Source organism: Mus caroli, chromosome 19, assembly GCF_900094665.2.
Source record: "Mus caroli chromosome 19, CAROLI_EIJ_v1.1, whole genome shotgun sequence".
NCBI lineage: Eukaryota > Metazoa > Chordata > Mammalia > Rodentia > Muridae > Mus > Mus caroli.
This window is the reverse complement of record NC_034588.1, coordinates 33,597,962-33,618,286: the sequence shown is the minus strand read 5'-3', so window position 1 is coordinate 33,618,286 and position 20,325 is coordinate 33,597,962. Positions and strand designations below refer to the sequence as shown.

Here is a 20,325-nt window from a genome sequence, read left to right as displayed (position 1 = left end):
TAAAGATGCTTGCCACCTGACAATGCAGAATACAAGCCTCGTGGCCTGAGGTCTATCTTCAGAACCCACAGAAAGCTGGAAGGAGAGAAAAATTGTCCAAAAATTGTCCTCTGACTTCTACACTCATCTGACATGCATGCACATACACACCACACACACACACACACACACACACACACATACACACACACCTGGAATGCATGCATGCCTATGCATGTATACATATACAACACACACACATTCACTCTTGATTAAGAAAATTTTTCAGAAATTTAGAAAAGAAAATAAGTTGTAATGATTTCTTTTTATATTCTTTAAACTTTTATGGGTTGGTGAGATGGCACAGCAGTTAAAGGTGCTTCCCACAACAGCTACTGCCTTAGAACTGACATACTAAAAAGCGAGAATGCCAACTTCTGCAACAAACAACAGCTCTCTTCCCCATCTCTTTCTCTGTCTCCATCTCTCTCCTCTCCTCTCACTCTGTGTGTATATGTGTCCATCTTTGTCTCTTGCATGTGAGTTCATACACAGACAACATTTGCCTTTATTTAACCAACCTTGTGTAGAAAAATCAGTATAATAATTAAATTAGATACTGTTCTCTAAGTGTCAGGGTTTGCCATCTCTGTAATTGTTTGCTAACTTGAGTGTTAATCTGTGTTAAGTCATATTGTTTAAAAGGTAAATATTTTAACTTGGGATGGTAATTAGAATTGAAAATCCAGGAATATAGATAATTCTCAGAAAATAGTCCTAATGTTTCTGTTCCTTTTAGCTGGATTCATTACAAAAAGCTAAATGGTTATCAACACTCTGTGATGTGTTCAGATGACCTGGATTCAAAGCTCAGAATCTGCTGAAGACCACCCTTAATAACACGGGTGGTTTGTGCGGGGTTCATGGTATGTGTCTGGAGCATTGAGTGGCTTCCCCAAGACTAACGACACTTCATGCAGACCGTATTAAGTAATTAACTTGATTTTGTTTGGAACTTGGATGTTGTAGAAATGCACAGTGGGTGTCTTGAGTCATCTTATTCTCATTTGGAGTTGATGGAAATGAAGTAAGGACCAAGTAAACGCCTTTTTTTCAGGTGCAAATCCGACCGTGGAACCTAAGTGACAGTGACTTTGTAATGGATGGCTCTCAGCCTTTGGACCCCAGAAAAACTATCTTTGTTGGGGGAGTTCCACGACCCCTTCGAGCTGGTGAGTGGAAATAGAAACAGCACAGCAAAAGCACTGAGTCCCCAATGCCTTAGCTCTGGCTCTCCAGTCAGCCACCCTCAGCCTCCAAAGGGAAGCCTGCCATGGCAGTTCACTGAGCGACGGCCTTATGGTTAAGAATTTCCCCCAAATGCTGTGTATTCTTATGGTGTGGGAGTCAATTTCATTAAACCATTCTGTGGAAAGGGTGAGGTCTATTTAGTTCTTTCCTTTATACCCACATGTTTAAAATAATAATATCTGGCAGTGTGTACGCTCATGCCACTTAGTGTTGTTTCAGACGACAGGCACCCTGTCAGAATTCTGCCCATGTGTCTGGGTGCCTAGGCAATCAGAAGCCAGGCTATGGCTGGGGACTGTGCCTGGGAATCAAACTCTGCTTCTAAGCCTCCCCAGCAAGGTGGGATCTGATTAGTTCTTATGAGTTCCAGAAATGAATCGTAATTCTTTAATTATGATTTTGGAGAAGCTCTTGTTTTGTGGTGGGTTTTTGGTGCAGTACTGGGGATTGAACCCATGACTTGACACAACTAGACAAGTGTTCATATCCTCAGCCCACCTCAGTCTGCATTTATTCTGACAGTCTCACAGAGTTGCCAGGCTGGCCTGGACTCACTGTGTAGACCAGGCAGGCCTTGGAATCTTCCTTCCCCAAACTTTCAAGTGGCTGAGATTGCAGGCCCAACCTCTGCTGCTGCTGTTTTGTTTCCAAGGATAAAACAGTTGTGCTGCTGAGGGCAAGCTGAGTCCTAATGAACTAGAGACTTGAGGGGGTATTCAACTGATGCTTCACTGTTTAAACCTGGAGACAAGTCATGAGCAGTGACACATGCCTGTCAGCCACGTACTCTGGAGTCTGACACAAGATGCTTTTTAAACCTGACTCTTGCCTGAGCTACCACTTACTGAGTGAATACAAAGCCAGCCTGAGCTACACAGAAAACGCTGAAGAATTCTCAACATTATTTGAATTCTAACTCCAGTCTACACATTAAAAACAAACAAAACTTTATAACTCTATAAAGGTATCTTCCTAAATTTGATGGCTCACACTTGTAACTCTAGCGCTGAGAGATTGAAGCAGGGAGATTTTGAGTTTTGGGCTAAACCGAATGGGATATAATCATAATTCTATTCTGAGGAACTTTTAAAATATTTTGATTATGGTAATTTTACATTATTTCTAAAAGTCAGAGATTTTTGGGTCTGCATTTTCTTCTAATGAAAAACTATACCAAAAGAAAGCAAGCAAAGCAGTGAGAGCCCTCTTCCTTAGCCAGCACCACTTGGTAAAATCTAGGAAGGGCCACCTCACTGGGAACAAGGAGGCTGAAACATGACGCAGCCTTTTGGTCTGAGTTAGATGGGTGTTTGCACAAAGAGGTGACGTGAACAGGTGGGTGCCAAGAAGCACTTAAAACCCTTGTGACTGTCGCTGTGCGAGGCTGGAGAAGGACAGGAAACCTCAATGATATCTTTCACTGCACATGGATTTTACAGTTGGACAGCAACTGCTGTACACTGCAGTGACTACAATGCAGTGGACGTTGTTTTAAGGTTTGACCCCTGCACTCTTTCCACATGAGAATCTTTAAAAGTCCTGAAACTGGACATGGAGACACACACCTGGAACCCTAAGCAGAAGACGGTGGGCCTCCTGAATTCCAGGCCAACTTGCCTCAGTGAAGCTGTCTAAAAACAATGTCCCACAATCATAAAAAGTACAACTGGCTTTTAACTAGTCAGGCCTTGTCTTTAAGTCACTAGAAGTGCAGCTTATAAGCTACATTATACCCACTGTTCAATATCAGCAGGATGCTGCAAGCTCTAGGATCAGGCAAGAATGATGCTAGGTTATGGAGCTGGGCATGGCGACACATCTCTGCAATCCCTGTGTTTGGAAGAAGGCAGGAGGAGCAAGAGCTCAGTATTATCCTTAGCTGCATAGTGAGTTCAAACAAGCCTTCTCAGAGTGCAGGGCCGGGGAAGTATTTTTAAAAAGAATCATATCCAGGTATCTAATCAGAAATAAGATTTGTGTTCTTTGCCTAGAGAATATACCTAAAATTAGGATTGGATTTCTTTTCTTTTTCCTTGGATTTCTTTTCTTTTTTAAGTTAGCTATTTTTGTCTTAAAATTAGTTTGTTTTGGTGGCTATATAACAGAGATCTAGTCACTCGGTCTTCTGGAAGTGTCCCTCAGCATACTTGACAGTACTTCTAGAGGGCAGCTGGTAGCTAGGTGGATAGGAAGCCCACTATTTAATAGATAAGCCAGGGTGTGCCATACTGAACTGAGTGAGTATCTCACTGTTGTGTTAAACAGGAAATTTTAATAAAGGAAACCAAAGTTTTCAGAGCAGAGTCATATATATTCTTTAAGATTTTGAAATTTGGTCTTGAAATATTGGACTTTTTAAAGGTTTTTTGTTTGTTGTTTGTTTATTTGTTTATTGTGCCTGCCAGAGTTTTGAGCAGCTCATGCTCACGGGCGCCTGTGGGGGCCGAGGGCGGAGCTGGAGGCACAGGTGCTTCAGTCATGTGACATGGGTGCTGGGAAAGCAGACCCGGGTCCTCTGCACAAGCAGTCAGTGCTCCTAACCCCGAGCCACTCTCCAGATGATAAGTGCTTTCTTTACAAAGTATCCTAAAGTCCTTCCTTGGGCCTCACTCAGTAGGTCAGGCTTTGGCTGTTGGGATAAATTTCACTTTATCCTTGGCCAAAACCTGTCCTTTAACACATCAGAGTGATTGGAATGCCACCACCTACACTATTCCTTTAGCTCCTTTGAGGTTCTTGTTTGCTTTACTTTTGACATTGTAAGATAGGAACTGTGATCACTAATGGGTTTCCTAAATTTAGCCTGTATCCATCCTAATAGAAAGCCCTCTAAGAAGCAAGTCCTGTCCTGAATGGGCTTAGGGTATCCATCTAATTAAATATTCCTACTCTTTGACAAAATCTTTTTTCATCTTTTTAAAATTTTTTTTTTTATTTTTTTTTTTTTGAGACAGGTTCTTACTCTGGTGACTGTCTCATAATCCTCCTGCCAGGTATGAACCGTCATACCCAGGTCAGGTTGGTAGGGGAAGTCACAGGCCTATCGAAACTAACCTGAGCATGGAGAAACCCAATGAAGAGCATACCTGGATGAGATTTCTCATCCGTCAGTTGTAGGTAGAGGTCAGTGCACATCGCTCTCATCTCTTGCCCCCTTTCTATTACTCCTATGAGTAATAGCAGCAAGCTAAGAGTGGCTGCTCCAAATCCGGTGTTTCTTAGGTCTGGATGTCTTTCACCTTGAGAGGGAAGAAAGCTGTAGGTAGATCCATCCTGCCCCCATGTGGCTAAAGCTTGCATATTCTTTAGAGAGTCTACAAAAGAACTAAGCAGTTTGCTTTTCTGCTGGCTACAGAGACAACCATATGCTGACCTTTGGCCATGTGATAGGAGCAACATCTTTTCCTGAATGCCCATACAGGAAAAGCCCTACGGCATTAGGACATCTCCAATACACACTCGCCTGCACACCTCTTCACTCAGACAGTAAGTCAGTGTCAGGCTGAGGGTTGTGAAGGGACCAAGTGGAGGAGACTGAACCATCTCGCTCCCCAGTGCTCTCGACTTCATTTGCATGTGCGCTTCTTTCATTCCATCTTCTTGATGTAGGTGTCTGATTTGGGGACGACTAAAGTAACTACGCTTTGGAATCTCTTCTTTCAAACCATGCTCTTCACTTGACTTCTTCCAGCATTGATCAGACTTGGCCTTGCAGAGCAGCAGCGTCTGGAGAGGCTGCTGCCTTGAGCTCCAAGAGCCTCTTATGGTGTCTCTATTATGGCATCTCTATTATAGCTTCTTCGTTCTTTGTTAACTATTGCTCTGATCATTCTCCCCTTTCCTTTCTTTTTCACCCTGCTAATAGTCCATGGCAGATCTTGAAGTTTTCTTCTCCTTACCCCCAATGCTGTATGATGGCTTCTAGGTCCAGATAAATGCTGGAGAGAGTATACATCTCAATGTGTCTCAAGATCATTTGTTTCAGACATTTTGCACAAATGTTCTGGTAGTTCACCTGAACTCGGGATCGCATTCTGACTTGTCACCATATCCCTTTCTGTTCTGTGAGGTGGTAGATGACCAAAATTGCTGGATATCAAATTTCTCAGCAGTAGACGTTTTCTGTCCAGTCCCAAGTTCAGTCTGAAGTGACCAAATAAACTCCAGGTTTGAAGTGCTTGTAAAGCTAAGGACTTTGTAATGCTGGTATGTGTTCTATCTCTTCTTCCCAAACAAACCTTTGCCCACAGATCCTGCCAAACATTGTCATATCCACTACAGACTGAGCCAGCATAAAGCCAAAGTTAGGCTAGGATGAATTGATGTTTATAGAGCAGAGAGGAAGCCAACTTAATTCAAAGCAAAGATTTACAAGCAGGGAAGAAACAAAATTAAGCAGTCAGGTGCCACTGTGTTCTCAGCTGTGTGCTTGGAGCCGGCTCGTTCACCATTCACATTTATGATGACCTTGAGAGGCTGTAAGCAGTAGACTTGGCATTTTAGAAAGTAGGAGCCATTATTCAAGTAGAGTGTCAAGTCTTTCTGGTTTCTGTGCTTCAGCTCCAGGCTTTCTGTGCTGATGAAAACTGTTTTATCCAGTGAAGATCTGGGAGGGTGTCTAGTTAAAGGAACAATTTGGCACCAGTTGGATTTAATGAAATTAAAGTTCCCTTTCTGACTGAGTGCTTCAATGCCATCCATTTAAAAATGTTTTGGGGCTCATCTGACAGAGTACAGGTCTGAACATGCCTCCTCTTGACCCCTCGTGAACTAGCATAAAGATTATGGGAAGCCCAGAATGTGCATGCTCCTTCCTTCCAGAAGCCAGGATTGCCTTGTCGTCCTGAGGGGCTTCATGTCTTGTTCCTGCCCATTTTATGTGTTATTTCCAAAGAGAAAAGGTGGACTTCTGGGTTCACGGGATCCTCCTTCTTCTGCCGCCCTACTTGGTTCTCGGTGTCCCAGTCTCAGACACTGCCCTTCAGGCCGGCTTTGAACAGCAACTAAACAAGAGGAACAGAACCCCAAGGTAGATAGGAGTGGGGAGAACCAGCAAGACTTCCTTTCTGGTGAACGAAAGGTTGGGGTTTTTTTTTTGTTTTGTTTTGTTTTGTTTTTGTTTTTTTAATCTCTAAAGAATCAGGAGCCGGTCCAGGGAACCATAACGGGTTCAGATTCAACTTCAGAAGTATAGTCACCACAAAATAGAGTTCATGAGAATACTGTATGCTTCCCACAGCTACATCATTCTTGCTTCCCTCTCTGGTGTGTGACACAGTGAAGCTCAGTGGGAGCCATCACGGGAACAGGGCTCACAGTACTCTTGCTGCTACTATGGAAGCTGACCACGAAGTGATACGAGCATATGGTCTAAAATGCAGTATGCCCTTGCACACATCTGTGAATCCTCCCAGCTTCTCACTTTTGTGGTGACCAGGCAGACTCTGAGAACACTCGGAGTGGTCAGAAGCGGTTTGAGGCACTTCCTTGTAGACTCTTCCCTGTTGCCTACATAACCGCCATGTAGACACCACACTCCTTCGTCTGTATGCCTGGTTCTTGAGCCCACATCTTCCTTGGGTTAATCTTTCTTACTGTCTGTCTTCCAGGGAATTATCGTATCCACTGTACTGAAGGAGGTTTGGCTGGGGTTCACTCTCAGGCTTACTCAATAGGACATACCCTTGGTTGAAGACTCAGTTTTCACGGCAAGGTTATGGTTCGTCTGTGCGGACACAGATGAAGGAATCCATGAAGATTTAGTTGTCTGTCTAAACAATGACTGATTGTCTCAATTTCCTCTCTCCCTTCTAGAAAGTCAAAACGGCAGCCTGTCTTTTCACCCTTGCTTTCCTCTCATCAGAAGAAAGGGGCATTTTCAGGACTCTCCTGTATTCACAAACGATACTCGCTGTAGAGAAACTTATAAGCCTATGCTCTAAAGTAATTGTATGTTGCAACACTTCTGGTAAACTTACATCCTCTATTTTAAAAAGGAAAAGAAAAACTTGGGGCTGGAGGGAGAGTTCAGCGAGCACTTAAGAGCACTTGCTGTTTGATCATGAGGACAGAGTTCAAGTCCCAGCACCCACACTGGGTGGCTCACAGGTGCCTAGCAGGTCCAGATCCAAGGGTTTCAACACCTTCGTCTAGTCTCTGCAGACACTTGAACACATACAAATAAAAATAAATACTAAAAATGGGAAACTAGCAGAATGGAGATTTGTAGAACTTAAGAGAAGTGTATTATTCTGCTTCTGTTAGTCGCCCATCCAGTACAGGATGGATTAAGTTTCTCTTTCTGCTTTCTTTTAGTATTAAAATTATTGAAAAGGGATTACTTACTGAAAAGGTGATTACTCTTGAATATTGGAAACCCTGGTTAGTAGTTAAGGGGCATCACTTTAGCTTTTAAGCTCAGTATGAGTTCAGGAAGACTTGTGAGTCGAGTAGACAGCCCATTGTAAACAGTTGTTTGCTTTTTATTGTTTTTTTCTTCTTCTTCAAAGGTGATCATAACATAGACTTACTGCAGTTAAAATATAAACATGGAGAGCTGAGGGTGTGACTCAGTTGGTAGAGCCCTGTGGTCAAGCCTCGGGACCACTAAAGCTAGGTGTGGGTGGCACATACTTGTGATCATAGTACTTAAGAGATAGAGGCAGGAGGATAAGGAATTTAAGATTACACAGAAAGTTTGAAGCCAGTCTGGGCTACATGAGAACAACAACAACAAAAAAAGGTTTTTAGCCCCTCACTTCTATAACTCCCACCAAAAAACCAAACCAAACCAAAAAAAACCCCCATGAATTAGATAAAAATGTGTCAGTTTCCTTGAGGGGAAACACACCCCCCCCCAAAAAAAAACCCTATTCCTTTAGCTATTTCGGGTTTGTTTATTTTATTTTTATTTGCCTTTTAACAAATTGCCTTTCACTTCAGTAAAACATTATTGCTCAAATATCTAGAGACATTTTGATGACCAAGAAAATACTGTAGAATTCAGGAGAAAGCTCAATCCAAAAGCAAGAGTTTGATCCCCAGAACCCATGTAAGCAAGTGAAAACCAGGCACAGTAATAGATGCTTACATCTCAGCAGTGCAGAGGCAGTGCTAGGAGGGTCTTTGAGGCTCAATGGCCAGCCAGCCAGCCTACCAGGCAAGCTTTAGGGCCCAGTAAGAAACCACTGTATCAAAGCCAGAGTGGACAGCTCCAGCGGAATGCGCCTCCCCCTCCCCTGAGAGGTTAACCTCTGTGATCTACATACCACACCACACGTGCACATACACACAACAATGACTGGATAGCTCCTGAGTGGAAATTATTATTTTTCTATAGTTTTGTAAAAGCATAATTGAATGAGAGCCCCTGCTTCTTATCAGAAATAGTTCACTGCCAGTAATGCCAGTCATGATCTAGTCTTTGGCACATGAAGATGACTTTCAACTGAAAGATTCACAAAGTAGTGGAATGTTTATGCTTATGGAAAGAGACTTCTGGAATCAGGACCCCTACAGCCCCTTTGGAGACTGCTGTGGTATAGAAACACATGTAGAAACAGTCTAACTCCTCTTTAACCAGAGCAAGTAGCTTTAACCTCCCAGCTACTCGCCTCCTTTGTAATCAGGTACCCTTTTGAGTACTTAGTATAGAAGACAATGCTGTTTGATTCCTTTCTGGCTTTCTTTGCCTGGTCACTGGAGTGTTTTCTCTCTTTCCTATTCCACAGCAAACCTGGTCTTTGGAAAATTAGTATCTAATTTCCTGGGCCTGCATATTACTTATTTCTCCAAGAAAAATTCATTAATGGATATGATTTATATTACTCCCTTCAGTAGCCTGCTTTCTGTTCATAATAACATTGTCCACATGAGGAAAAGTTGAAACCATCAGAGGATGAAGAGTGAGGACCCACTGACCTCTGATAGTCAGGGCGCAGGTGCAGTTCTCGTTGCATTGTGCACGTGAATGCTTTTGGCTTTAACCAGCAGTGCTCCCAAGCTGCTGGGACTCAGTAACTCTTAACAATAATGGGACACTTGGGATGGCTTTCTGCTGCTTGGACTTCCATACCACTTACTCTTGGTCTAGTTGGTGCCAGTTCATTTTCTCACTTGAAACTTACTTCTTCTTTATGTCATTCTTCCTTTAAAAAGAAAAAGTGGGCATTTAGGGGGAAAAAAATCAGTGTTAGGCAGTCTAGTATACAAAGAAATTGAAGTGCAATGACAGCCTTTCTGACACAATGACAGGTTTTTTTTTTTGTTTTGTTTTGTTTTGTTTTGTTTTACTGCCTTTGCAACCTCACTATGCCAGAATGAATTAGTTTTACATCTGTTTGAAGAACTCAGGGGTATCCTAACACACCATTGGGCCCACAGAGCCCTTGCCTGACCCCACCAGAAGAATGTGGTGGTATTTGCAGCATTGGCTCTGGTCATTCTTTTTTTCCTGTTTTCTCCTTTTCAAATGCCATATGTAGGTTTTGAAGGAGAATGGGTTTAGGTCACTTCTGAGGGGTAGGCCTGAGTCTTTGGATTTAGACTGTGGCCCGAAAAGGGATGGCCATAGCCAGAGATGGTGCTCAAGTAAACAGTTACCTTCAGGCAGTTGGCAGCACAGGTAAGTGCCACATGTCTCTCGGGGGTGCCCTGATTGACGGTGGGTGTAATTTTTTTTAATAGCAGACCTTTGGAATGTTCCAATTCCAAAATAACTTCTCTATAAGCATTTTGTAAATATACCAAAATCAAGGCAAGAAACATGGCAAGGGCTGTAGACGGACCATTAGCTTAGACCTCTAACAAGATTGCCGGGTATGTGTTTTTAACAGCTTGGAGACAGCTTCCTGGCTATGCATTGCTATTCTTATTAACTAGTCAGTATTTAGAATCCAGTATGAGATGCTGTGAAGATTTCTCAGTTGGGATAGAACCTACTCTTCATTCTCGTTTTTATCAATGCCAGCGTCTACATTTGTGGACACACTGTCTCTAGATGGGGCAAGGACTTGATTCTGCAGCTCTGATGAGGCAGGGAGGCATCAGAAGCTGTGTTCAGTCTCAGGCTCGTAAGTAGTGGCTTCGCCATAACTTGTTAGGCCATGGATTGCTTTCCCCTCCCAGGCCCAGGACAGTAGGCTAAATAGTTTCTCTAGACATTAGGACAGATTACCACTACAGTGCTTCTTTAATACTGTGCTTTAGTTGTGACTGCATCGCCCTCTCTGTACAAACATGTAAATTGGTTTATATTTTACTTTAAACTATCCAGTGAGTGGCTCTTCGATCAGAATTGGAAGACTAGTGTGGCTATTCCTCATCAGCCTTCTCCTGGGTTTTCTTTTCGTAGTTAGACTGCATGTTCCCCTTTTCCTGGGTGAGTAGCTCCAAGTAGTTAAACACAGACATGCTTATTTTCTTACAGTTGAACTGGCAATGATAATGGACCGTTTGTACGGTGGTGTTTGCTATGCTGGCATTGACACAGACCCAGAGCTGAAGTACCCGAAAGGTGCTGGGCGTGTTGCGTTCTCCAATCAGCAGAGCTACATTGCAGCCATCAGTGCACGCTTTGTGCAACTTCAACACAACGACATTGACAAACGGGTAAGCAACCACTCAGGGTGGGGAGGAAATGAAGTTTGTTTGTGCAGCCCTGGGCCAGACAGTATTCTGTGATCATAAGAGAGCAGCTGTGCCTCAAATGGCGTTAGGCTATGAGTCCATGGACGTTGTCTGAAGAAGAAAGCATCCTTAGTGTTTTAGATATGGATGAACCTCCTGCCTTGCTTCTTTTTCTCCCCAGGGTGATGGAAGTAAATATGCAAAATTTAGTGTTCTAAAGCAGTAGCAATGGCTTAATAAAGACTGAGAGCCAGTCACCTGTTGGACCCAGGCCGTGCTCTTAAAATAAACATGAATTGACATCTTTGGAAGTATATATAATATTTTGAACCTACATTTTTTTATTGTAACATCACACTTAATAGCAATCGTGGAACCCAAATCCTACTCCCTTCAGTCTTCTCTCCAGCTTCACCTAATTTTACTGCTCGGGACACACATGCATGTTACGTCACCTGCCGTTTCACTCAGTGCTGTCACCTGCTTGGGGGTTTGAGGGAGCTGGTGTGCTCTGATGGCTTTGTAGACAGTTCTCCACCGTCAGGAAGGTTGGGAGGATGGAAGGGATGTATCTGATTACAGTGCACAAAGGAGAGCAAGCACCATGCCTTGACTTCCTGCCATGGAAATGTACAGTGTTGTTCGTGCTTCAAATGGAGGTGATCATTGAGGCACTGACTACACTGAAATGAATGGAGTAGCATCCTCCTGTGGGGCTTTGCACACGCTCTGCAGTCCTCTTTGACTGATTTTGTGTAGCAGTGTTCCTAGCATCTTAGTGGATAGATATACTTTTCATATTCAGAAAAATTTATGTTTTGTTAACATGTTCTGAATAAATATTCTATGATCCTATGGAATAATATTCTTAGAGTGGGTGGTATTGGTTTCTTTGTTAATTTTTTTTTCATTTTTATCAAAGAACTTTTAGTCTTGAATAATTTCTGAGATTCTTAGGTAGTTCTTGCTCCATGATTCTGTTCATCTTCAGGTTAGTCTACATTAACAGTTAAGAGCTTCCAATCTGTACCAGTGTCTTTAAAAGAGACTTTTAAGAGAAAGGAGCTGAATAGATTAATTTCATATGAATTTAGATTTTTTTTAAACTTATATACATTATAATAATGCTTTTATCAAAGACATGTTCCACTGCCATCCCTCCAACTCCTCCCCTATTCCCTTCCAAACCTTTTCCCTCCTAACTTCATGTGCCTGTTTTTAAACCCATTGAGTTCACTCAGTGCTGCCTATCTGTGCGTGGATGGAGAACCATCTCCTACAGCGTGGATAGCCCCTGAAGAACTCTTGACTCTCCCTCCCCAGCAGTCATCAGTTGCCACTAGTTCCTCTGCCTGGGACCTGTGAAGTCCCACCCATCTGTGTTGGGATTTTGGTTGGCTTGATCTCCTGTGGCTTTTGTGCATGCAGGTCACAGCGACTATGAGTTAATGTGTGTGATGGCCATACATGCCCAGCACATACTGTTTCACTCTTTCACTACAGATGTCTGCTACCTCTGGCACAATCTTTCTGCCCCTCTTCTGTGATGCTCTCTGAGCTTTGGGTTTTGGGGGTGTGATACAGATGTCCCATCTAGAGCTGAGCACTACACAAGTCTCTTACTCTCTGCATGCTGGCCAGTTATGGATCTCTGGGTTTTTTGTTTGTTTTGGTTTTGGTTTTGGTTTTTTGAGACAGGGTTTCTCTGTGTAGCCCTGGCTGTCCTGGAACTCACTCTGTAGACCAGGCTGGCCTCCAACTCAGAAATCCGCCTGCCTCTGCCTCCCAAGTACTGGGATTAAAGGCGTGCGCCACCACCGCCTGGCTATGGATCTCTGTGTTAACTGCCATCTGTTGCAGGAGAAGCCTCTGTGGGGAGGGCTGGCAGATACAATTTTCAGTGGATGTAAAGATAAGCATGGAAGGACAAGTTACTGCTTTGTCTACTTAGCAGAATATTCATTCAGTCATGGGTTATGAGTTCCATTTTATGGAGTGGGCATTAAATTCAACCAGAAAGTACTGTTTACTCTCCCACCAGTCATGCATTCCTGCACCGGTTGGCACATCTTACCATGCCAAGATGTATGTCTCGTTAGCACATGTATCTGACCAAATTAGAATAAATATTCCATGGCCTCCTTGAGAATAAGTGGTAGTGGGTTTTTGTTAATATTTTTTTTTTTCAGAATCTTGAAACATTCTGAGTTCATGGAGACTCAGAAAAATAACAAAGATTCAACTTTCCTGGTTTTTCAAGTACCGAAGCTTCCTCTCTCCTAACAGTAATTCTCACACAAGACTAATCTCCAGAAAGAGAGGCACGGTGTCTCTTTGACTTGTCCCCAGTGCGGACCTATTGATTGGTTCAGTCTGAGATTTTCAATAAACCTTTTTGAATTCACAGATGGTGGTGCTTTTTGGAAGTTCTCTTAACTACTGCTACTGTTTCTGAGGACTGCCTGCTTATGCCTGTTCATTTGGAAGTCTGATACATTTACATTCAGACTGTAATCCCACCTATCACTGGTAAATCTGGGCAATAAAATTTACCCAGAGAACATTAGATTCTCATCAGTGCAAAAGTAGCTTTCTTCGTTCCCCTCTGAGGATTGTAAATGAGGGGTGGGGAGGTATTTATTCTCCAATAGTCATCCAAGTGGGAGCATTGGGAGTCATTGAGAGTGACTGAGTCCCCTCTTGGCTCTTCCTTCTCTTGGAGCTCCACTCATCCTGTCTTTGTTTGCCCTGACCCTTGTGAAGACCATTTCCTTCACTGGGAGGAGTGGGCTTCTTTTCCATTGTTGACCTGTAAACATTCAAACCCCTTCTCTTCATTCTGTCCCTTCTTGTCCCTGCATAGCCACGCAATGCTTGTCACTTCAAGTGTTTTAGGCTCATTCATACTTTTATTTCTACTCTTTCTACTAAACTTTATATTTGAGTGTTCTAGAAAGCCTTCACCATATAAAAGCACAGTTGTCTTTCCTTAAACAGTGCCCTTACAGAGACTGTCTGTTCTGGGAACATCTTTCCTGAATAACCCTTCCAGGGTTTTAGCAATAATCTCATAGTCAAGCTTTTGAAACGTGTGCAGAGAGTCATGGTGCTGTGTCCGCCACTACCCATAATCCATCTGTGCTGCGACTGCAGACTCTGAGGTGCTGCACTCTCCTTCCTTCCTCTATGAGCCTGGAGTTGCCTTTAAGCCCTGACTGTGTTAAATAATAGCATCAGCCTTGATCACCTCCTTTGCTGTCTCCAAAGGTATAAATGCAGACTGAGTGGAGAATGGCACATTAAGGCCACTCCCTTTGTGTTGGCAGCCTTCACCCCTTGTGCTGCTTACTCTGAGAGAAGAATGATGGAGGCCAGCCTCAAAGCAGCTGTGTTTGCCCATCAGGTTCACAGATCATTAAGTGTCTGGAACCTTGAGAGGCTGTAGCTGGTGTCTGCTCTCATCAGTGCAGGTGCATAAGAAGAAATGGGTACAGTATACATCTCTTTCCACTGAAATTTTTAGCAAAGACATCTCTTGACAATATTTTTGTTTATTGTTATCTTGCTAGGATTAATATTCCAGATGGAGTAATTTATGGAGAATCATTACCTTGGTAGATTTAATTTTTTTTTTCTAGCCATCTCCAGAGAATTACTGACAACGTATTTCTGTAAAACATGTCAGTATCAACATTCATTGAAACAGTCAATTCTGTCCCCTTCACTTCACCTTCCTGTCACTCAACCATTAACCTTACAATCTTTGAGGACAGGTGGGTCATTACAGCTTTATTTAGCTGTTTTATGGCATTCATATCTATAATTACCCTATTTAAGAATCAAATTCAAGCCGGGCAGTGGTGGCGCATGCCTTTAATCCCAGCACTTGGGAGGCAGAGGCAGGTGGATTTCTGAGTTCGAGGCCAGCCTGTTCTACAAAGTGAGTTCCAGGACAGCCAGTGCTACACAGAGAAACCCTGTCTCAAAAAACAAAAACAACAGCAACAACAACAAATCAAATATCTTTAGTATATTTGTACCATTGTGCACCTGTCACCAAGATGGGGTTTAGATATTTTCACATCCAACCTTGTGAGTGTGGTAAGAGAATCAGCTGTGTATCAGCTCTACAGGGAGCAGACACATACTGCCTGTATCCTCTGTATTCACTTGGCTCATCAGGTGAGGAGCCTGCTTACTTAATTGTGCTCTTCAGAGTCAGGAACAAAGTATTGAATCCTGTTGTAGATGTGACAGCATCCTTTGTTGAAGGAGCTACTACATCCTCACGACAATGAGTTACTTCTGTGGCATGTCTAGCCACAAGAGGACTTACAGGACTAATGGGCCATGACTGGTAGTCCTTACAGACCCCCCATCTTGATCTCGACTCTGACACATACGTACAGGGAGTATCTGGTACAGGAAAGAGCTTTGATTGTGTGTGGAATAAATTCAGGTGAATGGGCTGTCTCTCATTGATCGTATAGAGTCTATCTCTAAGTCATTCTTCTATTTTTGTTTTTGTTTTGCTTTGAGACAGGACTCCCAGGATGTCCACAAGCTTACAGTCTCCTAGCCTCAGCCCACTGGGTGCTGAGGTTATAGTCATCTGTCACCTCTTCTGGCCCATCTAAAGAAATTGGAATATTCTAACAAGCTCATAACTTAAAATAAGTCACTTCCCTATTTAAACCGTTTGGTTACATTCTACTGCCTTTTGGATGAAGATTAAAACAAACAAACAAAAAACTTTAAACTTTCCTAAGTGACCCTTCATACACTACACACTTACCTTCCTTCCCTGCCTTCCTTATCCTGAGCCAGCCATAGCGGGCCTTGTTCTCCATCTCTCAGGGTCAAACCTCCAATGATCTGACCAATACCTTTCCTTCAGGCCTCACCATCATTGTGGTAATTTTAGAAATCATTTAGTCATTGGAATTCAAAGCTCTGCCCACAGAGCTCACCCTTGTGACACTGAGCATCGGGTAAGGAAATCATGCTTTGCTAGAGACTGTACAGTCCACACGGGCAGTGGCTGTCCTGTCGGGTAGCTGCTGTGTACTCTGAATATGACATGCAGTGGACAGTTGCATATCCATCATAGAGGGATCTAATGATTGAATGCTGATTGAGAGGTAGTCCAGATGGGAAATCCCTTTCTTCTAACCTTCGGCATATCTGTCTGTCCACCACACACTCTTTTCTCAGCTTCTCTTTTCTGCTTCGTTAAGATTCTCACTTGAGTAATAAAAAAAAGTAGATTTTGCTACTTTAAATATCATAAAGTGTTCTCTGGCACTTAATAGTGTATTAAACCTTATTAACCATAGGCCTGACCAACCAAAGGGTAGACTAGATGTTCAGAGAGTTCCTTGAGGTAACTAGCAAGGCAGGCAGAGCTGCTTCAGCTTTGCCTCAGCCACACTGCTCGTCTCAGGCCGAGTACTCTGTTGGTCATTTGTCCACTTGTTCCTTCTGTGCAGTGCTAGGGAACGGGTTCTACCATGGAGCCACATGGACCTCGCCCTTAAGGATCCAAATATTCTTCAAACTCCATAAAGGCTCAAACCTAACTTTAACAATCATAGGTCCTGCCAGGTGGTGGTGGTTCACACTTTTAGTCCTAGCACTTGGGAGGCAGTATGGTCTACCAAGCGAATTCCAGGACAGCCAGAGCTACCTGTGACCTTGTCTTGAAAAAGCATAATACAGAAACAAAACAAAAAGCCTATAGGTCTCTTATTAAGTTTGTGTTTGTCTAGCACAGTGGTTCTCAACCCTCCTAATGCTGCAACCCTTTAATACAGTTCCTCATGTTGTGGTGACCCCCCCCCAAACTATAAAATGATTTTCACTGCTACTTTATAACTGTTATGAATCATAAATATTTTTGGAGATAGAGATTTGCCAAAAGGGTCACAACTCACAGGTTGAGAACCATTGGTTAGGTGCATATGATCCTGGGGAGGGTAATGAAGAAAAGTTCAAAACCAGCCTAGGCTATGTAGTGAGTTTGAGGTCCACTTGAGTTGCACGGTGAGGCATTCTTCAAAATAAATGAAAAGAAAGCTGGGTGCTGTTAGTATATGCTTTAATCCCAGCACTTGAGAGGCGGAGAATCTCTTGAGTTTGAGGCTAGCCTAGTCTACAAAGCAAGTCCAGAACAGCCAGGCTATATAGAGAAACCCTGTCTTCAAAAATAGATAGATAGATAGATAGATAGATAGACCCTGTCTTCAAAAATAGATAGATAGACAGATAGATAGATAGACAGACAGACAGACAGATGGATGGACAGACTACAACAAATGACTCTTACTTGTTTCAGTATTTAAATAACTTTTTCAAGAATGTCTACTGCGTGGAACAAGGGATATGGAGAATTGCTGGGACAGCTCCAGTGTGTTTCTGGATGTCCTAGAGCATTAGCAAGATATGTTTGAAGATTTCCTGTGCTTTTGGCGGTTATTTTGATTTTTACATCTTTTGTAGACAAGGTCTAAGGATATGTTCCAGACTGGCCCTGAACTCTGACCCTTAGGGTATAATCAATTACGCTCACTCATGTCTCTACTCTATGGAGAATCATTGCTCTACTAACTTGAGGACTGACTTTTCCTCCGTTGTAGTGTGACCTTAAGGAAGGTCAGAGGGTTCTGTGGTAATAGACTACCTGCCTAAGTGTCCAGTGTGTTCCAGAGATGAAGGAAGGACCAGATGGATGGGTTTGGGCACTTGCTGGGCACACAGATGTTATTTGTATTATTGACGAACCTGGCCCACTTAAACTATACCTCACCTTATGCTCACAGCTAATTATCATCTCCCTGCCCTACCCCCTCTTTTAGCTTACCTGTGGAGTCCTTAGTTCAAGGGAAATGCTTAGTTGAAGATAGCACTAAAACCATTTAACCTAGGTATCAATGTGCCAGCACTGTTTGGATATTAGCCAAGACACACTAGTAGGGATTTCAAGTTCCCTTCTCACTTACCATTTAATGGACTGGAGGGTTTTCTTTTCTATCTTGTTTAGAAGAAATGCTTTTCTAGTCAGTATCTTTTCTCAGGTAATGAAAAGATTTTTGAACCTTAACTAGAGTGGAAATTTGTATTAAATTTTGCTTTTATTCTTTTTAATGTTTGTGTGTGTGAAGGGGGGAACTGAACCAGTTTAAACTACCTAAGTATAACAAGAGCAGAAGATGATCTCTGGGCTCCTGTCTGGTTTTTTTTTTTTAATATTTATTTATTTATTTATTTATTTATTTATTATATGTAAGTACACTGTAGCTGTCTTCAGACACTCCAGAAGAGGGCGCCAGATCTCGTTAACGGATGGTTGTGAGCCACCATGTGGTTGCTGGGATTTGAACTCTGGACCTTCGGAAGAGCAGTCGGGTGCTCTTACCCGCTGAGCCATCTCACCAGCCCCTCCTGTCTGTTTTAATGGTGTTTTTAGAAGTGATGACAAATGAATGCTTCCAGGCCTAGAGAGCCCTGCAATCCAGTCCTCTGCATAGCTCACATCTGTGTCACTCACACCTAAGGGACTCCTGCTGCCATGGGGAAAGAAATCCACTAAAAATGGGGACTCTTTTCCATGGGGTTTTCCTACTCTCTTGTCTGCTTTTTATGATGACTATAAACAGTATAAAGACTATAAAGGTCAGTTGAATCACGGTCTAGCAAAATCTCTGGCTGGATTGACATGAGTAGTCTGTTTGTCAGAATCTGAGCCTAAGCTGGCTTTGGGAGGCCTGAACAGTGTTGTGGGTAGACACTGGGTAAGCTCTGCCATCTCAACCCAGAAAGGCTTTTTCCCTAGTGAGAAGGATCTAGATTAGAACCAGCCAATATAAGGTCTTCATTCTAGTCCTAACAGACCTGTTTTATGGTGTGCAAACATGGGTGTGGTTTGTATACATGTTTGCATGTATGTATGCATGTGTGTGGAGGCCCGCAGTTAGCATCAGGCCACGCTCCTCAGTCATTCTTCACCTGGTTTATTGAGTCAGGGTCTTTTAGTAAACCTGGAGCTTACCAATCCAACTAGCAGACCTGGCCAGCTTGTTCCAAGAATCTCTTGTCTCTGAATTACAGGCAGTTACCATGTATGGCTTCCGGAGATCCAAAGCCAGTTCTCAGAGTTGTTCAATAAGCACTTTATCCACTGCGTCATCTCCCTAGCTCTTCTATATATCTTAAAAGAACAGTGGCTCCCCACTCCCGTGAGTGAGTGAGAGTGTGTGTGTGTGTGAGAGAGAGAGAGAGAGAGCATTTTGGAAAACCATAAAGCACTGTCCACATTTAGTAGCACTGATAACACACTGATTTCTGTGACTCTGAATGGTTGGTATCAGAGATCACCTGGGAGTTGTTTACTAAAGGCTATAATTAGAATTTTGCATAATAAATGGAATCACAAATTTCAGGCGAGGGACGAATGTGTTGATTTTCAGTTTTTAAGCAGGAGGACTTTGTGAAGGCAGGTCTGGCCTATCCAGGATGTCACTGTGATTAGCTCTCTAGTCTACCATTTCTACATAAAGTGTGTTCCATGAACCATGAGTCTAGGGATTTGTTTTAAATCTATCTTTTGTTTAAAAATCTGTTTAAGCATCAAAAAAGTTTGAGAATGCTTGCTTAAGGTAGTTAGGTATCTAGTTTATGTAGGACATATTAGAATCTTTGACATGTTAACTTCATAGTAAACAACCAAGAAAGAGACAAGTTTTCACACAAATAGTTTCCCCATTATAAATTAAATTTTAAAAAGTTATAAAAAAGAAATTTAAAATTTTAATTAGCATATAACATATAACGATTTCATTGTGACATTTTCATAAATATTCACAATTTTTTATCATAGGACTCTTCTAAGATATAGTGTATGGAGAATAATGTTCTAGAAAAAATACTAAGCTAGGCGTGGTAGCGCACACCTTTAGTCCCAGTACTTGGGAGGCAGAGGCAGATGGATTTCTGAGTTCGAGGCCAGCCTGGTCTACAAAGTGAGTTCCAGGACAGCCAGGGCTACACAGAGAAACCCTGTCTCGGAAAAAAAAAAAAAAAAGAAAGAAAGAAAAAAGAAAAAAAAATACTGCTTTCAACTTTTTTTTCCTTTCATGTTCAAATTACATGAAGGAAGAACACAATTTAATACACAGTTGATTATTTTTCCTTCCTCAATCCTCTCCCCCCTCCCTCCCTCCCTCCCTCCCTCCTCCCCTCCTTTCCTTCCCTCCTTTCCTTTTTCCTTTCCTTTTCCTTTTCCCTTTCCTTTTCCTTTTCCCTTTCCTTTCCTCTTTCCTTTCCTCTTTCCTCTTTCCTCTTTCCTTTCCTCTTTCCTTTCCCCTTTCCTTTCCCCTTTCCTTTCCCCTTTCCTTTCCCCTTTCCTTTCCC

At 42.5% G+C, this 20,325-nt stretch overlaps 1 protein-coding gene across 13 annotated transcripts in view; it reads left to right on the top strand.

The window, feature by feature from the left end:
* Window positions 1-20,325, top strand: part of Cpeb3 (cytoplasmic polyadenylation element binding protein 3) — a 187,271-nt gene that overhangs the window by 151,384 nt on the left and 15,562 nt on the right. For all 13 annotated transcript variants that reach the window (XM_029472536.1, XM_029472535.1, XM_021152378.2 and 10 more), the window contains 2 exons: window positions 1,097-1,211; window positions 10,718-10,899. In XM_029472536.1, the coding sequence (XP_029328396.1) occupies window positions 1,097-1,211; window positions 10,718-10,899 (297 nt within the window). The remainder of the gene's footprint in view (window positions 1-1,096; window positions 1,212-10,717; window positions 10,900-20,325) is intronic.